The sequence below is a fragment of the Panthera leo genome, chromosome A2 (genome assembly GCF_018350215.1).
Source record: "Panthera leo isolate Ple1 chromosome A2, P.leo_Ple1_pat1.1, whole genome shotgun sequence".
In the NCBI taxonomy this organism is placed as follows: Eukaryota; Metazoa; Chordata; class Mammalia; order Carnivora; family Felidae; genus Panthera; species Panthera leo.
The window spans coordinates 27,245,513-27,262,673 of NC_056680.1; the positions used below are offsets into that span (position 1 = coordinate 27,245,513).

At 41.3% G+C, this 17,161-nt stretch overlaps 1 protein-coding gene across 9 annotated transcripts in view; it reads right to left on the minus strand.

Annotated features, from left to right (window-relative positions):
* FHIT (fragile histidine triad diadenosine triphosphatase) overlaps positions 1-17,161 on the minus strand; it is a 1,408,202-nt gene that overhangs the window by 22,619 nt on the left and 1,368,422 nt on the right. For all 9 annotated transcript variants that reach the window (XM_042929865.1, XM_042929864.1, XM_042929861.1 and 6 more), the window contains one exon: positions 6,341-6,450. In XM_042929865.1, coding sequence (XP_042785799.1) covers positions 6,349-6,450 — 102 coding nt within the window. In that variant the 3' untranslated portion in view covers positions 6,341-6,348. The remainder of the gene's footprint in view (positions 1-6,340; positions 6,451-17,161) is intronic.

Here is a 17,161-nt window from a genome sequence, read left to right on the forward strand (position 1 = left end):
AAATAAATGAAACATTAAACAAATAAAAAAAAAAACATACTGCAGTGTCTTTTGGAAAACTGTTAACACCAAAAGAAGCACAATTTAGAACTGCCTTTTCTAGTGTGCCCTCATTGGTTGAGCACTTAACTTGATAGATGCCTGGAATGTCAAAATAATGGAGGACTTATTATGTAAGAGGTGGCTTAGGGACATGTTAGGGAAAGAATGGAATGAACTGTATAAACATTAGTTATGACAACATGATAGGTTGAAGATTACTAATATGAATGTTTAGAGCCTTCCTTCATATTAACCTCCCACAACCTCTAGGAGATTCTTTTTCTACCCTCCTCCTTTCTGGCAGAGACAAAGACAAAATGAGAAAAATGAAAAGAGAACACCACACAGAGTAAAGAGAATTAAGCATTGAAAGGAAAAAGAAAAAAAAAAACAAGTCTTGGGAGTCGGTAAAATTTTTTGGAAAGTTTTTGCAAGAGTATGCATATTGATGTGTGATACATTATCCATTTCTGGAGATGCGGATCCTGGGGATGGTGATGATGATGGGCTTTGTTCTATTATCATTTTCCAAGAATGCAACTAAAACAAAGTTATTATTGGCATTTGGATTACACTTTTCTGAAAAGAACTCTGTGCTGAGGGTTCATGTCATTCAAGGATTCATGAGAGTTAACAATTAACCATGGGACATGAGTCATTTTTACTATCACTTGAGCTAAATCTCAGTGGAAGAGTTCTGTAGATACTTTAGTCATCAATGGCCTGTAGAAATATTTTGCCTGAACTATTGGGCACATGTAAGAGACAGCTGGATCTTGGTAAAATATTACAAAAATAATCTACTAAAGCTAAAACCCATTTTGAAGCCATGGGGTATAGACTGTCTCAGAATTTGTATAAAGGGAAGTTTTTCAAGTATAACTAGATGGTCATCTTTTTGGGCTGTGGCAAAATAAACCACTTAATAGGACATCATGTTTGATTATTTCTAAAATTGCTATAAATCTATGGTTTCTCATTCACAATTTAGACCATAGTGACTTTATTTATATTTAATCCAAAACATAGAGTCTTTAATTCCTTACTACTGAAATCTGGTTCTGTAAAGGTAGTCTTCACAGAATAAGAGGAGAGGCAGCACAATCCTCTAGAAACATGAAGTGCAGAAGAAGAAAAAACAAACTAAAATCTCTTTTCCAGCTGTGTTTAAAATGATGACTTTTTTTTTTTTATAAAGAGCTTTGAATATACTAACGTGTCATTAGCCTTAAAGAATCTTCTCTTGTACTTCCATGGTAAAGAAAAATTTTGATTGTATTAATTTGGCAATGAGTGTTGGTAAACACATTCATCGGTCCTAATCATACCTCCACATGGGGATTGCCTGGTAGGTTTAGGATTGAACTGCCAAGGAACTGACATTAAAACCTCCTCTCTCCTGAGAAAACATGAGAATACTATGATCGGTTTTCTGGCCTTTCTCATCAGAGGCTGCTAGGCTGAGAGCAGACCCTCTCTGAGAAGGAGGAGAATTTGTCCAAACTGGTGGGGTATGTTTTAAAAGGCACGATTCAGTGACCAGAACAGGTGCTAAATAAGCAAACCTGTCCTTTCTCGTCCACCTCGACTGTCCATGATTATGATATAAGTGTGGTCCAGTGGCTGGAATTATGGTGATTTTTCAAAAATGCCAGTGTCAAAATTTTGCCTCGACAGTATATCTGTAACTACTAATAATGCTGTTTTGGGCTGACTCAGTTGCTTTGAAATTGCATGGCTCTGTTATGAGTAATGAGAGGCAACCAATTATCTATAAAATAACGGCATGCACAGAGGAGAGTTTGATGAATTACAAATGAACTCTGCTGACACAACAGGGTGTGGAAACCTTCTCTGCTCTTCCTATCAGAGTTAGGGGTGATGCTTGCAGACTTTACAAGCAACTAGCCCACTCAGTTCTAACATGGGGTGGGAGCCTTCCCTCACTAGGACACATGGCATTGCTTTACAATTAAGTAGGAAGCTCAACACGGGTGTATAAAGGCAGCACACCCAGGTACTAAACACCTATGTAAAGAATTATTATGTTCCAGGAAATATGCAGTTAGATAAGGGATATGGATGCACTGTAATCTGATGTGATTCAGAACACAGACCAAAAGAGCCATCACAAAGCCCCATCTCGGAACTCAGCCCAGTATGTGGGGAGCCACTGCATAAATTCACCTAAGCAGAAGGCAGATGTTGAATTCCTGGAACCAAGGGATTCCCACCCTCATCAGGGATCTGTCAGGTGGAGGAGCTTCATTCAGCAACACTTGGGCTGTTGTCTCTGCCATGCCTGATGAAGGCAATGTCTGTTTTTCACTATTGCTTAAGAAATTGCAATTCAAAGCCATTTTCTGCTAGGAAAAGGATACAGAGAGTAGTCAAAACACCAAAACATCCTGCAGGATTACATGGGAAGATCAAGAGAATTCTATATATCTAAGCGAATGTTGATGCCCTGATGGCTTCAAGAGGCTGAGTAAAGAGTTCATAGTTTGAGGATGTTTATCTCTGTGGTCCTATGGCAGTCTTGTCATGCTTGAGGATTAATGGGGGTTTATATGTAAAGAAGATACAAAACAGGGGTTTCTACTTACTGAGAGGTTGCTAGTATTTCCACACCAAACATTCAGGAGAGAGTAGGTTTTTTGGTTTTTGTTTTGTTTTGTTTTGTTTTTGTCTATTATAGTCCCTTCCCCATATTGGGCATCTCTGGGTACAGGTTTGCACACTGGTTTTTAAGATAGACTAATGGCAAACACTGTGTGAAGGCCAAGCCCTAGGAGTTGGTCTCCCAGGAGAAGCAGTGATTTCAGATAGATCCCATCAGCCTAGAGACTAAGCATGCCTGTCAGGAGCAGTAGGGCATGATGTGGGGCTTGCTGGCCAGTGTCCTCCAGCCAAGTACAAGAGACTGGGCTCTTATCCCTAGGGAAGCTGACTCTGGTTCCCCCCAGGTGCCTTATCTTCTCCATATACCTGGTGAGAGACATGGGGAGCACTAACTTAGGGGGATTGCTACAGGTCTGGAGTCAGCTTGCTCTGGGTTTGAATTCTGACCTCCATTGCTGTCTTCCAAAGACAGGTATCATTTGTCTGTTTATGATAATTTTAGATGATCTTCACTGAATCTCACTATTAATAAATTATTCCCTTTTAATCCTTTTAAATAAGTCAAATAGAGAGTCTTTGTTCAGTGCTGGAATGGAATGCCTCTGTAACAATGGCTAGCCTCTCTTTTTAGCAAAGAGAGAATGAATCTCACTCCCAATGTCTATAGGCAAGCAACTATGCCAAGCTGGAATTCATCAGCATTGTTTTTCTTTCATATTTATTTTTATTCTTAATTTCTAATTGCAAATAATACTTGTTTTTCATTGACGTTAACATAGAACGTTTAAAAGTGAATCAGGTAAATAATGAGTAAACAATACCCTGGTACAGAGAGAGAGAGAAAGAGAGAGAGAAAGGCATGATGACATAGGAATAAGAGAGATTTGGGAAACACTGTATTTGCCCAAGGTCATATTACTTAGGTACTTGGTCACATGGTGGAGTGAAGAGGACAGGTGCCTAGATAAGAATTAGTTCAGTCTGGAAAAACTTGCAAGCAAGGAGAGTTGGAATGCAGGGGCCGTGTTGTCTGGGAAAGTGAGCTCTTTTAGCAAGATAGGCAGTCCAGAGACTAAGAGAATGGTCTTTGGGGTTTGAGTGTCTGGGTTCTATCTCAACTCTGTCACTTGGAACTATTTACCTTGTAATAACACTTAACATCATTGAGATTCAGTTTTCTTATTATCTGCAAGATGGGATAATAGAACCTGTATCTTAGAAACTTTGAAATGTTGGCTATTATTATCCTTTCCAGGGCTGAACCCTAGCCTACCTGCCTTTGTGCATGTTTTGAATTGCGCAGTCTTCCCAGGTGAGCAACATGAGTGTCTCCATACTGGCTCTGCCTAAGACCGACTTGCTGCTGAGGGTGTAATGGGGAAACCTTGGAGAGGTCAAGCTTATCTGAATTTCACATAAACAATGAATAATTTTTTTAGGTCTAGGTATATTCAAATATTGCATGACAGCCCTATTTATTAATGAAATTTCAGAAGTTCTATGAATCCCTTAACATTACATAAACATTTGGTATGCAGATGCATTTTGAAAAGGAAGGAGAGTGGGTATCAAACCTTTGCCTCTAAGGGGAAATATATATTATCCCTTTATACTGCAGGAGATGATGGTGCTCTTGGTGAAATCTTAGGACCCTATGCTTAAGTCCCTAGCCTCCAAGTTACTAGTTGAGCTATTTGGTAACCCATATCATCATCGCTCCTTTTCTCTGTTCCTACCTCTGATGGCTGAGAAAACTGAAGGGAAGGTGATTTGTTTGGTCTGTAACCAAAGGCCTTTAAAGAGAGATATTAATGCTAATTAATTTAAAAAACCCACAGGCATTGTGGCAATAGTTTGTACAGCAAGCTGGGATGAATGTCTTTCTGGCAAGACTTCCAAGGCAAGTTGATTCACCCAGAAGACAGGAGATGTTAGGCCTCAAGGCATGACAGAAGCAAAAACTGGTGAAGCAAAGCATACAGGAAACTTGGGTAGTGAGTTTAAATCCTCTTAAAATGTCTAGAAAATGCATTCTAACACAGAGTCCTACAATTCAGCAAGCCTCAGGAAAAGTCTAGAGCTTTCTTGCCTTGATCTGGAAGTCCCTATTACATAAGAAACTGGAAGAAAAAAAGAAAAGATCAGCTTAGTAAGTTGAGTCTGAAGAACAGCAACCCCATTTGAATGGGACATCCCACAATGACACACTGGCTTTCAGAAGAGGAACAGAAGGAGATCTGCAGCCATGCCTATGGGTCTGTGTTCTTAGGTAGACTGGCTTGATCCAGAGGAAGGAGGGAAGGAAGAAGGGAAGAAGGAAGAAATGAGAAGGTGAACAGTAGAAAAGTTTAGAAATAAATGATCAAAGACAGCTTTTGCTAGCACTACACTATATCCCTTCAGGCAATTGAATGGAATGTAGCTGACAAGCCAATGACATTCTCCAGTTTCATTCTCCAATGCAATAAGTGTTCTAGAATGCAAGTGCCTGAGCACTAGGACATGCATGAACAATAATGGGGGAGACATAGTTGATACTTGGTCTTCAAGTAATTGGAATACTTTAAAAAGGAGGCAGGGGAAAGAATGCCCAAGAAATGCACAAATACTAAAAACTAACTATAAAAGACTCCTATTTCAAAGGGAAAATGGAATACAATGAACATATTTTCTACCTAAAAATCATGACCACTAAGCAGTGGATATAATTTTATATAATTCTGTTGCTACCAGTATTCACTAATTGTGTTTTTAATTTGTGTCTGATCTACTTCAACAGCTTATAGTATAAACACAAGACCAGATGAAGCAGATAATTCCTAAAAGGAAAAAACTATTTAGGAGAGAGACACTTTATCTGAGGACCATGGAAGGAGTTTTGTTTGTTTTGTTTTGTTTTTGCAGGGTTGACAGATAAAATATAGGTGGTATTTTTTAGTCTAGGGATGCCCCAATATTTCATGGCAACCCCATTTATTAGTACATTTCAGAAGATCCATAAGCTCCTGGATATTCTATAAATATTTGGTGCAGATATGCATTTTAAAAAAGGAAACTGGCTACAGCTTTCCACCAGAATCTTAAATCTGTCATCTCTCAACAGTTCAACATCATTAATACAAAGAGATAATTCTATCACGTCTGCCCTTTCCCTGTGGCCTTGAGCTTCCCAGCAGCCAAAACTAAAGGGAATTTACAAAAGCAATTTACCAAATAGCAGCTGAAGAGAAGAGGCCCAAGTGGAAGAAAGACTGATCTGGTCAGAAGATAGTGAGTCAGCTGGCTCACAAACCCCTTCCAGCCTATGTAGAAATCTGAGACTAGAGCTCTCAGTGGGTATTAACTTTTTAAAGGATCAGGTATGCATTACAAAAGATCTTGGGCTGCCTGGCAGGATTGAACTGGAGAAGGGCAGGATGGTGACCCAGGTGGGCTAGGGGAAGGTGGCTGGAAGGAAGTGAGCTGATAGTTATGTAGAAGGTGACATGGAGGCAGGGAGGAAGAGGAAACCCAGAGGTAGGAATCCCTGCCTCAAGGGTCAGGGTTTTTTTCCCCTCAGGCTTTTATATCTTTTGAATTCCTCTGTACCTATTTTTATGTGTCCCCATCCTGGGCAGGGAGTCTCCTTCCAAGGCCCCATGGAAGCTGTGAGTGATGATGAAAGCACAGTCTTTACCTGCAAAGTCACTGAAAGTAGACCCTTAGTGCTGCAGCTTCTGATGCCATTTCCTCCTCAGATCTCCACAAGGTTGGGGAGTCCTCTTCCTCTTTGTCATGTTTCTGGAGCTTTGGAGAAAACAATGGAATAGGCTTATTAATAATGGGTCCTTGGGATCTCTGAACAAGTGTTGTGCAGATGGCTAAACAGAATTTGCAAATCAGAGGCTGAAAGGTGTATGTCCTTTAATTGTATTGGTTGCCAAAATTTGAAAATGGGGAGGTGTCATGTAAGTGTCCACATTTCCGGCTTTGGTGATAACATAACCAGATCAGGCTATGCTGTGGCCTGTTCGATGCCTTGTCTTGTCTGCTGGAGGCTGTAAGTGGGAGGTCACAGACTGGGGAGCTTCCTCCCATTTACAGTAATCCCCAGTACTCTCTGATCTTATGCTTGGCTGGCATCATTCATGTATTTTACTCACCATTCAATGAAGAAACTGTTTTACACCTACCCATGATCATTCTCCTAAAGTGGCCTATGGTTTCCCTACTATTCTCTTTGGCTTAGTCTCTCTTATATGAGCTCGGGGCAGTTTTGTTCAGTGAAGCAAAATAGCCCAAGCAAATCTGTGATAACAGTACAAGAGCCATGAGTACTGAGTAAGAAATAAGAGCATATCCATTAAAAGAGGCTTTAGCAGGCAAACAGTTAAAAAAAATTAGAAAACATCAAGAAATTAACAATCGATCTAAGTCAATTAAATCATTTAAAAATCCTCTTCAAATACACATATTTATTTTTAAAAACATCTTGTATATGTCTCAGATTTGCATATAGAGTAAATAAAATTTCCATTCTACCAGAGAGAGGATGTTCTCAGAGCTCTTCATTAGAAGAGCTCAATTTTCCCCCTTAATCTCCTATTGCAGTTCAGTTTTATTAACTAAATTTGTTATTCCTGTGTGTGGCTTTATCCATTGTAAAATGCTGAAGGTATAAATTCACAGGATGTGCAGTGTAGTATTTTGTAAGTCGTTTGAGTTAAATGTTTTAACAGTACCAATGATGGCCAGTATTTATGATATGAACCGGTAGTTTCTTTGATGTGTATTATTTCATCCTGCACCATTTCATTTAATCTGAACATAATCCCTACACAAGGCAGGCACCGCTTAGCTCCATCTTTACCAAGGAAGAAATTGAGCTCTGAGGAAGTTCATTTGCTTGTCAAAGATCAGCCAGCTAGGCAGTGGCTGAGTTATTCCCAACAATTTTTGCCTTTTTATCTATCCTAGAGGAGCTGCCTGCCACCTGAGTGGCCAGTTCCACCCACCAGGCACAGTCCCCTCCCCAGCCAAAAGGCAGTCCTTTGGAAAGCATCTTGCTGCCTCAGCAAAAAGTCTCCCCACTAACATAGTGGAGTTTGCTATCTTGGGCCAAAATCACTGTAAATCTAACCCAGAGAGACCCCATTCCCCCAACGTGGCCCCTTGGAGCAGGTGGAGAAATGTCCCCAGTATTTCTGAGCAAACTTTGACACACAAAGCAAACCAGTGAAGGAATGACACCCAGGCTCTCCAGCTGAGCTATATTTCCACTTGGGGTAAGTTTGAGTCTAAATGAGGTTCATTAGCATATAACTGGGCCACAAATATGTTGATGAGGGTCATGGATCTTCTGTTCAGAATTTGGCTGCCAGCACTCTGGTTTTACATTTTGCCACATAGATTTAATTCTCCTTAGTGGAAGAAAACCACATTAAGAAGTCATTTCCCTCCTGGCAGAGGCAGATAGAACACCATCGCTACAGGCGAGTCAAACAGGATTGCTATTTTTCTACTCAAGAACTAATTTTCATTTTGATACTAGCTTTAGGTCTGTTATAAATCCATCTTGTAACAATTCAATAGGATGACAAAGAACAATATATACAGCCCAGAAAATATGGCCTTCCCACTTCTGGTGCTGCCATTGAAAAGACACAGAAACCCAGCATTAAGTGGCTTCATCACCACAGATCATACCAGATGAATCCAAATAATTTAGAGCCTGTGAACGTTAATGCCTCCCTAGTTATTAGGAGACCGTCTGTTATTGTCATATGCCTTACAGATGGCAACGTTGTGCCCACACTTCGAAGTTGTTTATGCGAGGTAGAGAAATAAATAAAACAAAAACTAATCATATTTGCAAAGCTCTGCTGTATATGGTTTTTAAAACTGAGAGGTTTCCCTCCTAAAAGCCCCAGATGGAAAAATGTGGCTTTCTTTAGAACAGTAGTGCTGGCTGCCCACTGGATTCACCTGGGGAACTTTAAAAAACACTATTGCTTGGGTCCACCCAGGGATTCTGATTTAATTTGTTTGGGGACAGCCTGGGTTTGGGGACTTTTTCAAACTTCTCAGTTAATTCTGAGGTGCACTTACTCCTTGAGAAGCAAGGCATTTGGGAGAAATGTGTATGTGTATAGATAGAGCCCATGCACATAGAGAAATAATACATTTCCCTTTAAGACCATTGCTTGTCACCCTGTCAATAGAAGAGAGGCTGTTGTTTGCAAACCCTGTTCTACAACTGCTTTTCTTCTCTACAGAAATAGGGAGTCCAGGAATGATCCTGATGAGCAAGACCTGAGTCTTCAAAGAGGCACCCAGGTGACTTAGAAATTAAATGTGGTGTAGTTTGGGGTACATTTCTTCCTTCCTGAGGCAACCCAGGAACCTGGCGGCTGCAAGCCATTGCAGGCTGGCAGAGGTAAGCTCTAGTGACCTCAAACAGTGGTTTATGCAGAAGGCACTACATGCCAGAAGGAAGCTTTATTGGGGGAGGGGAGAACTTCAGATGAACCTTCCAGATTAATTTAGGCTGTCCACAGGGAAAGGCACTGACTGTTTACTAATGCACGTGGTATTTATTCTGTCCCCACAATGCTAAGGGCTGGCCCTGGCACTAGAACACTGAAACAGACCCATTTATTGTCATTATAGGATACTCAGAATAGGCACCAAATGGTTAATTATAAATGGTGGGTGGGGGTAGGATTTACAAATGGAACAGACCCTTTTGCTGCCCATATGAAGGGTACCCAGGTAGGGAGAATAGGCACCAAATGATTTATTACAAATAAGGAGGAGGCATTTCCAAATGGGAGGGCTGCTGCTGGGAGGGCCTGACCTGCTTTGAAAGGCTTTTGAGTTTCAACATGGTAAAGAAACAGAGTGCTAAGATACAGAGTGATGGGGGAGAAAGGCTTATCTAAGGAACATCTAGCAACATCTCTCCAAGAAGATAAGGTTAGGCTCAGACTTTGACAATGAGAGGGCGAGCTCCTTAACCTCTTTGTGCCTAAGTTTCCCCCCACTGTAAAAAGGGAGCAGTAAGAGTTTTGAGTAGATGTACTTGGCACTTAGTAGTAATAATAGCAGCAGCAAACACTAAGTACCACTTATTACTACTATCAGGCTGGATACACCATCCCTATCACAGTGGGGACAGAGAGGTTTTGTCCAGGAGTAAACGTGCCTTTCCTATCTTCATGGTTCCCCAATGACGTGTGTCTTTTTGGACCTTAAATACACTAAAAGGATTAAGAGCTATGGTCAGAATTCGTATGGCCCAAACCAACGACTCTAGTGAGGCACTGAAGTCTGAGGAGAAAATTTAGCTCCTGCAGCTTTAAAATGACCTATAATAATCCCTAACTCCAGGTTGTTAAGAGTAAAAAAGGTATCAATGGAGGCTCCTCACAGGTCAAGGTCAAGGTCTTAGAATAAAAGCATGTGGTAATGATCAAATGCAGTCAAAATTACCTGAAATCAGGGCTGCCAGAGTTAGCAAATAAAAATACTGAATCAAATTAACTGAGTGTCCTGTATGTCTCATGTGATATTTGGGACATATTCTTACTAAAAAGTATTACTTATTTATCTAAAATTCAAACTTAACTGGGCTTCTCCTTATATTTTATCTGGTAACTGAGCCTGGGGGACCCCCTTTGAAAAAGAAAAACCAAAACACTGAAAGTTCTTGGTTCACATTTGGGTTGTTCCCACACCTGCCTTGCTATGAATCCAGGAAAAGACACAGGCTGTCCAAAGGAAGACCAAAATCAAAACTAGTATTTTGTTCACTCTAAGGCTTAGTATTGGATGAAATGAGGAGTACTCTTTAAACCTCACAGCTCAGTGGTTCTCAGGCGCACACTTTTCCACATTTTCACATCTCTGAAATCAAAGTGTGCTCCACAATCGACGGTGTGTCATAATTTAATTGGCAGTGTTTTTCTTTGTTAGTCGTACATGAAGAACGGTGCTTCTTCCTGTTGACGGCGTCTGGGGTTCAATGCACTACAGTGCTCCGTCTTTCCTCCTGGTAATCATATCACACAAGTTAAATGGCCATGACAGTGCTCAACACCACAGCACATTCCTTACCTCCTCTCTAGGCAACAGTGAAACTGTTGAACAGTTGACACTGTTTTCACAGGCACTTGGTTCTTTAGGGGAAAGTGCTCACCAGAGTTAGAAAGTTTGCAAAAAAATTTGAGCCAAAAAATCTTTATTCACTCAACAGAGTAAAGTCTGTGATGGCTCTTGGAAGAGCATTCTATTTCCATATAAGTTTGAAAAGAGATAAAAAAAAATGTATCTGCAGTCATTTCACTTTATCTGCCTGAAATGATTTTGGAGAAGGTAGTGTTAACAGGATTTCTGACTGAAGTAGTGATATGTGTCAATTTTGACATTCTGCTCCTTCCTGGGCATTGAGCGTGCTATCACAAGGTATGCGAGGTAAAGATCAATTCCATGATGTAATGCTCAAACTGCCTTGGCTATTGACTTTTTTATAGCTCTGTAATGGAATACAGTAGGAAGAATGATTCACAATAATTTAAATGTTTTTCAGGATTTGGAACTAACCTGTAATAAAATGCCAAGTTGTCTTCAAAGGCTGGGGAAGGTGGGGGGAAACAATTTAATACCACTTCTTAAAGAAGCAAGTGCTGAATATAAACTTGAGTGTTGTTATAGAGTACGTTAATATATTTCATTGTTATTTTCTAAAACAACATAAAGAGCAGGAAGCTTAAACTATTTCTTACGGGTTGATGGTTCTATTCAGACAGGTGTTTGTATAGTCTTGAAAAGGAAATAATATCAATGAACATGGAAGTAAATCCATAATTTTCTTTTAGAACTAATTCTCTGCCTCTATTTTCAATATAGCCAACAAAGCCTTTGTTGAGCACATGATATATTCCAGGCACTGTTCTAGGCATTATGGGAACTGTCAAAATGAATAAGCCACAATCTGTGCCTCCTGGGGTCTCACCACCTCAAAGGGCAGACAGATTTATACATATGTAATATAAGTCAGTCTGGTATAAGAACTGGGCTAGAAGTTCCATCACAGTGTTCTCAGAATATCTGAGGAACAGAGTAATTCTTGCTAGGTGGGGCCTTTGGTTGACTTAAAAAATCAGGATTTCCACTGGGCTTAAAGCATGTGATTTCTGGGCAGTGGGAATGGCTTTAGCAAACACATGAGGTGCATGCCAGCTCTACTGCAACTCCTGCCATGGCTAGCTTCCTCAACTGCTGGCACCCCTCTTTCCTGAGGAGTTCTGACTTAGCTTTCCTCATAAGCCTGACCTTCTCTCAGAGTTGTCAGAGAACTGAAATTTAGTTGCCATTTCGAGAAGCCTTAACATTCCATTGTTTAAAGATGGGGAAAACATGGGGTGCCTGGGTGGCTCAGTCAGTTGAGCATCTGACTTCGGCTCAGGTCATGATCTCATAGTTCATGGGTTCAAGACCTGCATCGGGCTTTGTGCTGACGGTGTGGAGACTGCTTCAGATTCTCTATCTCCCGCTCTCCATGCCCCTCCCCGCCACTATCTTTCTCTCAAAAATAAATAAACATTAAAAAAAAAAAAAAGATGGGAAAGGTATCTCATTGGCCCAGAAGATGGCCTCCAGTCTATGATTCAAAGCCACAAACAGCTTTGAATCCTGCTAAGAGAAAGTTACTCCCTTTTCAATCTGATTAATCAAAAGTCTTAGTACTAGCATGTCCTTACTATGGTACCAGCTTGACCTCTAGCAGAAAGAGAGGAGCCATCCAGACTCTAGCTAGAATGTAATAAGATTGTTTTGTTTACATCATATTGATTTTGAGGGTTATCTCCCATTTATGATGTCATCTCAAATTTCCTTTTAAACTAAATTTATTTAAGGTAAAGAGTCGAGTGAGAAAATAGATGAAGTAAAACAATGTCAGAAATAGAGGATTAAGCACAGCATTAACCTTGAAAGATGGTCCAGAGGTGGGAAGTATAGTTGAGGTGAGGAAAGTCACTGCAAGTATGAGGCTACAGCATGGGCCTTCTAGGATGTGGATGTAGTTGTTTCTATTGGGCTGAATCAAAGGAGGCTTCAGAATTTTTTTTTCTTTTTGGACAGACATTGAAAGTCAAAATAGTTTAAAATGATAAGAGCTCTGAAGAGCAACCAATGCATTGTGATGTGTGGGGATGGTAGAATGGTGGGGGAGGGGTCGTGGGGGGAAAGGCCTCACTGAAGAAATGATGGAGAAGCTGAGATGCTAACAATGTCTAGAAAGCCATGAATCGAGAGCAGGGAAAAAGGGTATTTCATGCAGAGGGAACGGAAGTGCACAGCATCGAGGGAAAAGGGATCTTGGTTGAGTCACTGACTAGAAAAGTAAGGGACATGGCAGATAATTTGCAGCCTGTGGGGATGGCTGAGAAATGGGAATTTTATTTTTGGTGCAGAAGAAGAAATTAAAGGGAAATTAAAAGCTTAGAATAATTTTTCATTGAGTGGCCTGGCTGGAGAATGAATTAGAGACCGCTACTGCAGCAGCTGGACCAGAAATCATGGGAGCTGGGCAGGCATAGACTGGACCAGAAGGGGGCCTGTCAGGCTGGAGGCGAGCTCAGCTGCCCCATAATCCAGTGTGCTGGTGACTTAGCTACAGTGTGTGCAGTTAGTGAGAGGGTCTCCATGCCTCCCTTCAGGCAGATCTTTCTTTGACAACTTCCTGCCAGGCACTTTATGTAAAGCACGCTTGGATGCTGGCTCCCCTGCTCAAGGCTGCTCTGAACCAGTATGAAAATCACTCCTGTACTGCCCAGTATGTGACTCTCTTCAGTTACCTGCTTCCCAAACTCCCTAAGATTTCCTGGACCATTTAGATTGACTTGAGTGATATTTCATAATTCTGGATGTTGTCTCACTCTGTCACATACACACAGCCAGCATCCTTTGAGCACAAGTTTCCTCCCCAAACACTAAATACCGTTTCTCTCGGTGCTGGTTATTGAGCAGTTAGTCACCCACTTTGGCCTCTCTTGGTGTCCTAATGAATCGCCTCTTGCTTTCATTTGATGCAAAACAATAAGTCTGTACTGCCAACCATTGGTAGCTACTTCTTTCATAGAACCCTGAGGTTCTGCAAATATTTCTTTGTGCAAAAATATGTTAACTGCCTCCCCCCACCCTTTTTTTTTTTTTTTGAGAGAGAGCTAATGCACACAGAGTGGTGGGGGTAGAGAGAGAGGGAGAGAGGATCTTAAGCAGTCTCCACCAAGCTTAGCATAGAGCACGACAAGGGGCTTGATCCCACCACCCTAAAATCAGACCTGAGATGAAATCAAGAGTTGACATGTAACCCTTTGAGCCACTCAGGCACTGCGACTGCCTCCCTTCTGAATCTCTGTGTGAGCTGGAGCCCTGAACTAATGGCTAGATTGTGAGACTTCTAAGTGCAACCAAGTGGCCTCTGGTTCCCTCTGTTCACTGTGAAGTTTCCAAAGTCCAAATCATTGCCCTTTATGGAGAGAAATCCAGGTAATGCACAAAGCATTTATCATTTGATTAGTTGTCTAAGCTTTGACTTAAGCCTAACTTGCTTGAGTTAAAGCAAAAAAAATTTTTAGTACTGCCAATGAGGCCAAAATGCTGAAATAAGCTCTTGTATTAATTAATGGTATCCTACTTTCAAGGAGTATAGAGTGTTGATGTTTAAGAATTTGTAACCCCCAAAAGTATTTATTAACTAGAAAAATCACAGCACTGGAAAATAATTATGCCAAACCACTGTACTATAACAGAACCCAATTGCTTATCCAATTATACATTAAAGTATCACATTGTCAAGCCGATTGCCAAAGCAGCAAATGAGACTTTGCCAGCATCACAATTTGGACCAGCTATTACTCAATTGACTGTACTGTGAATGGTCCTCAGAGTATCCCATGAACCCTGTAAAACCTGTACAAACCAGGGTGGGTAATTCAGGTTTGGTGGAGTACATGGCTGCCATCATAAAATTGCTTTAATTGGCTAGACATTATAATTTGTAGTTTTCCATTAGAAGCTTGTTAGGAGCAATTCAGCAAAGGGAGGTTTCTGCTCCTGGTCTTATGCAGTTGATTTCAATGAAAATAACAAAGTAGTCACTTCCTGTCAGAGGCACAATCTTTGAGAAAGGTAAACCTAGACGGGGCTTCCTGGATCTGCCATGCTGCCTCCTGGCCTGCCACCATTTAGAACTTTCTTACAACATGGCATCAGGGCAGGTGAGGAACAGGGCTCAGGGACTGGACCATGAAGGGCTGCAGGGGTGTTGATATGGGAGTCACTACATTCGAGAATCATCAGCATAGAGTAAAATACAAACCTGAATTAATTTTAGGATTAAATTTTACAGCTAAAATTTTCTTCATAGTTTACCACATGAGCCTCATGTTTATAAGGGATGAGAGTGATCCCACCTAACAATCGGGCCAATCATTTCAGATGAAAATCCCATGATGGCAATAGTGATTACCTGGGCTGGGTAGAGCAATCAACTGTGCTAACCCAGCAGTCCTTGGTATTCCCATTATACTCCCTCAATAATAGTTAATTTGATAGAAAGTCTTCTGTCCAGTTCTCATGTGTATGGTAGAAATCACCAAATTACAGTAACATCCATTGGTGTATCCTTAATGGTTGCTGGGTCTGACACCCAGTATGTAGTCAAGAAGCATATGTTAAATGTGCTTTCCCTCCCAACTTAGTGGCTGCACAAGTTCAACATTCCCATTTTCCAGATGAAACATCTGAGTCTCCAAGGCACTTAAATCACTCAACCAACATCACATGACTACTGAGGAACAGTAGTTGTCTGGATCAATATGGTCTATAGGCTCCTAGTACACTCATTGGATCCACTCTGTAAATTCTTGACAACTTTTCTTTGGTTAACATTTTTGAAAGCAGGGATGATAGAGCAGCACAGAGAAGAAAACAAGTTGCAAACAGAGATCTACCTCCCAGCTGAGATCAGGCTGGGCAGCCTCCTCTGAGGGGACAACTGCATCTCAGGCAAGTTTTCAGTAAATAATCACTGATCTCTGTCACCTCACCCCAGGCTCCATCGTAGCTGAGTTTTACTGGCTTTTTAATGTGTAGGAAATTGGTGAAGCAACAGACACTAGAGATTTCTACCAGTCTGATTTCCTCAGGCCTCCTGTTTTAGAAATGCACTCACTGAGAAATGAAATGAAACTGCTTCTGAAAGGGAGTTTCATGATGGAGCAAACTTCAGAAAAGGAAATGTTAACTCAAAAACCAATTTCCTCACCAGCCATATTCCACAGGCCTTCCCTACTCCCCTCCTCCCACCCCATGTCTTGGATACCGGTGTTTGAGCAAGAGTGTTCTCCTTTATTCCTAGAGTGATGTCAACTTGTGGTACTCAGAATGAGGAAAGAGAAAAGGCAAGGGGCCAGTTTCTCATTTCTTTTGAATCTCCTGAATGTTGCCATATTTGCTCCTGCTACAGTGTAGATTCTTCTTCCAAAGGCCCATTACAGAACCTTTAGAAACACAGCCCAGGCAAGAGAGCTCTCCTCGAGGAGAGTGGGGCATCTGTATTGTAAGAAGCACACCACCAGGCACACCCTATTGTAGATATGGCCTCAGAATCCTGCTCACCACAATCCAGGCAGCAACAACTAAGCCCTCAAAATAAAACCCATTTGGAGATGCTGAACTAAGTGAGCTGTTGGCTGGGGGTTGCACAATCCAGGTGCCCCAAGCATTGGAAGCTTATTTCTTTACAGAACTCAAAATTCAATTATTCAACTAATAGTAGTAATATGTCTGCCACATGGTATTACACTGTGCAATGGTGAGCAAGCTGGACAAGGTTTATTGCCCTCAGGAGGCTTACATTTGAGGAGAAAAGGCAGGCAATTGGCAACTATTCAAATCAAATCGATTAGTACCTTTCCAGAGAATAAGAGAAGTACATCAGACAACGCAGCCAGGGAAGGCTGCTCTGAGGAGGTGACAAGGAGGCTGAGAGGGTTCAGCAAGTACTCATACCCAGAGGAAGGGCAGAGGTATCCACATGGTCTGTGAACTGGCCGAAGGTCAGTGATGGGAGCAGAATGAGGAAGTACCCAAAGAGGCAGGCAAATCCCCTTCCTTCTAGTAGCAGAGGCACAAGTACTAGAAGAGAGAGGAATGGGATGATTCAGTCACATCATCTTTGTGGAGCATCTACTTTTTGCTGGTCTCAGAAGAATATGAATCAAGTGAAGATGTGGTAAGTTTAGACTCCCAAGGGCTGAAGGAGGAGAGGCCAGCTGGAACAGCTGGGCCCAGCCTTGCTTGTGAGATAAGGTAATGCCACTTTGGGGCTTGAGTTTTGCTTCCTGGGCCTCTACCTCTCTTTAATACCAGGCCATCCTGATAGGACATTTTCCACAGAAAAGCAAACGAGTGGCAAACTTTTTGCACAAGTGGTTACCACCGAGGAGCA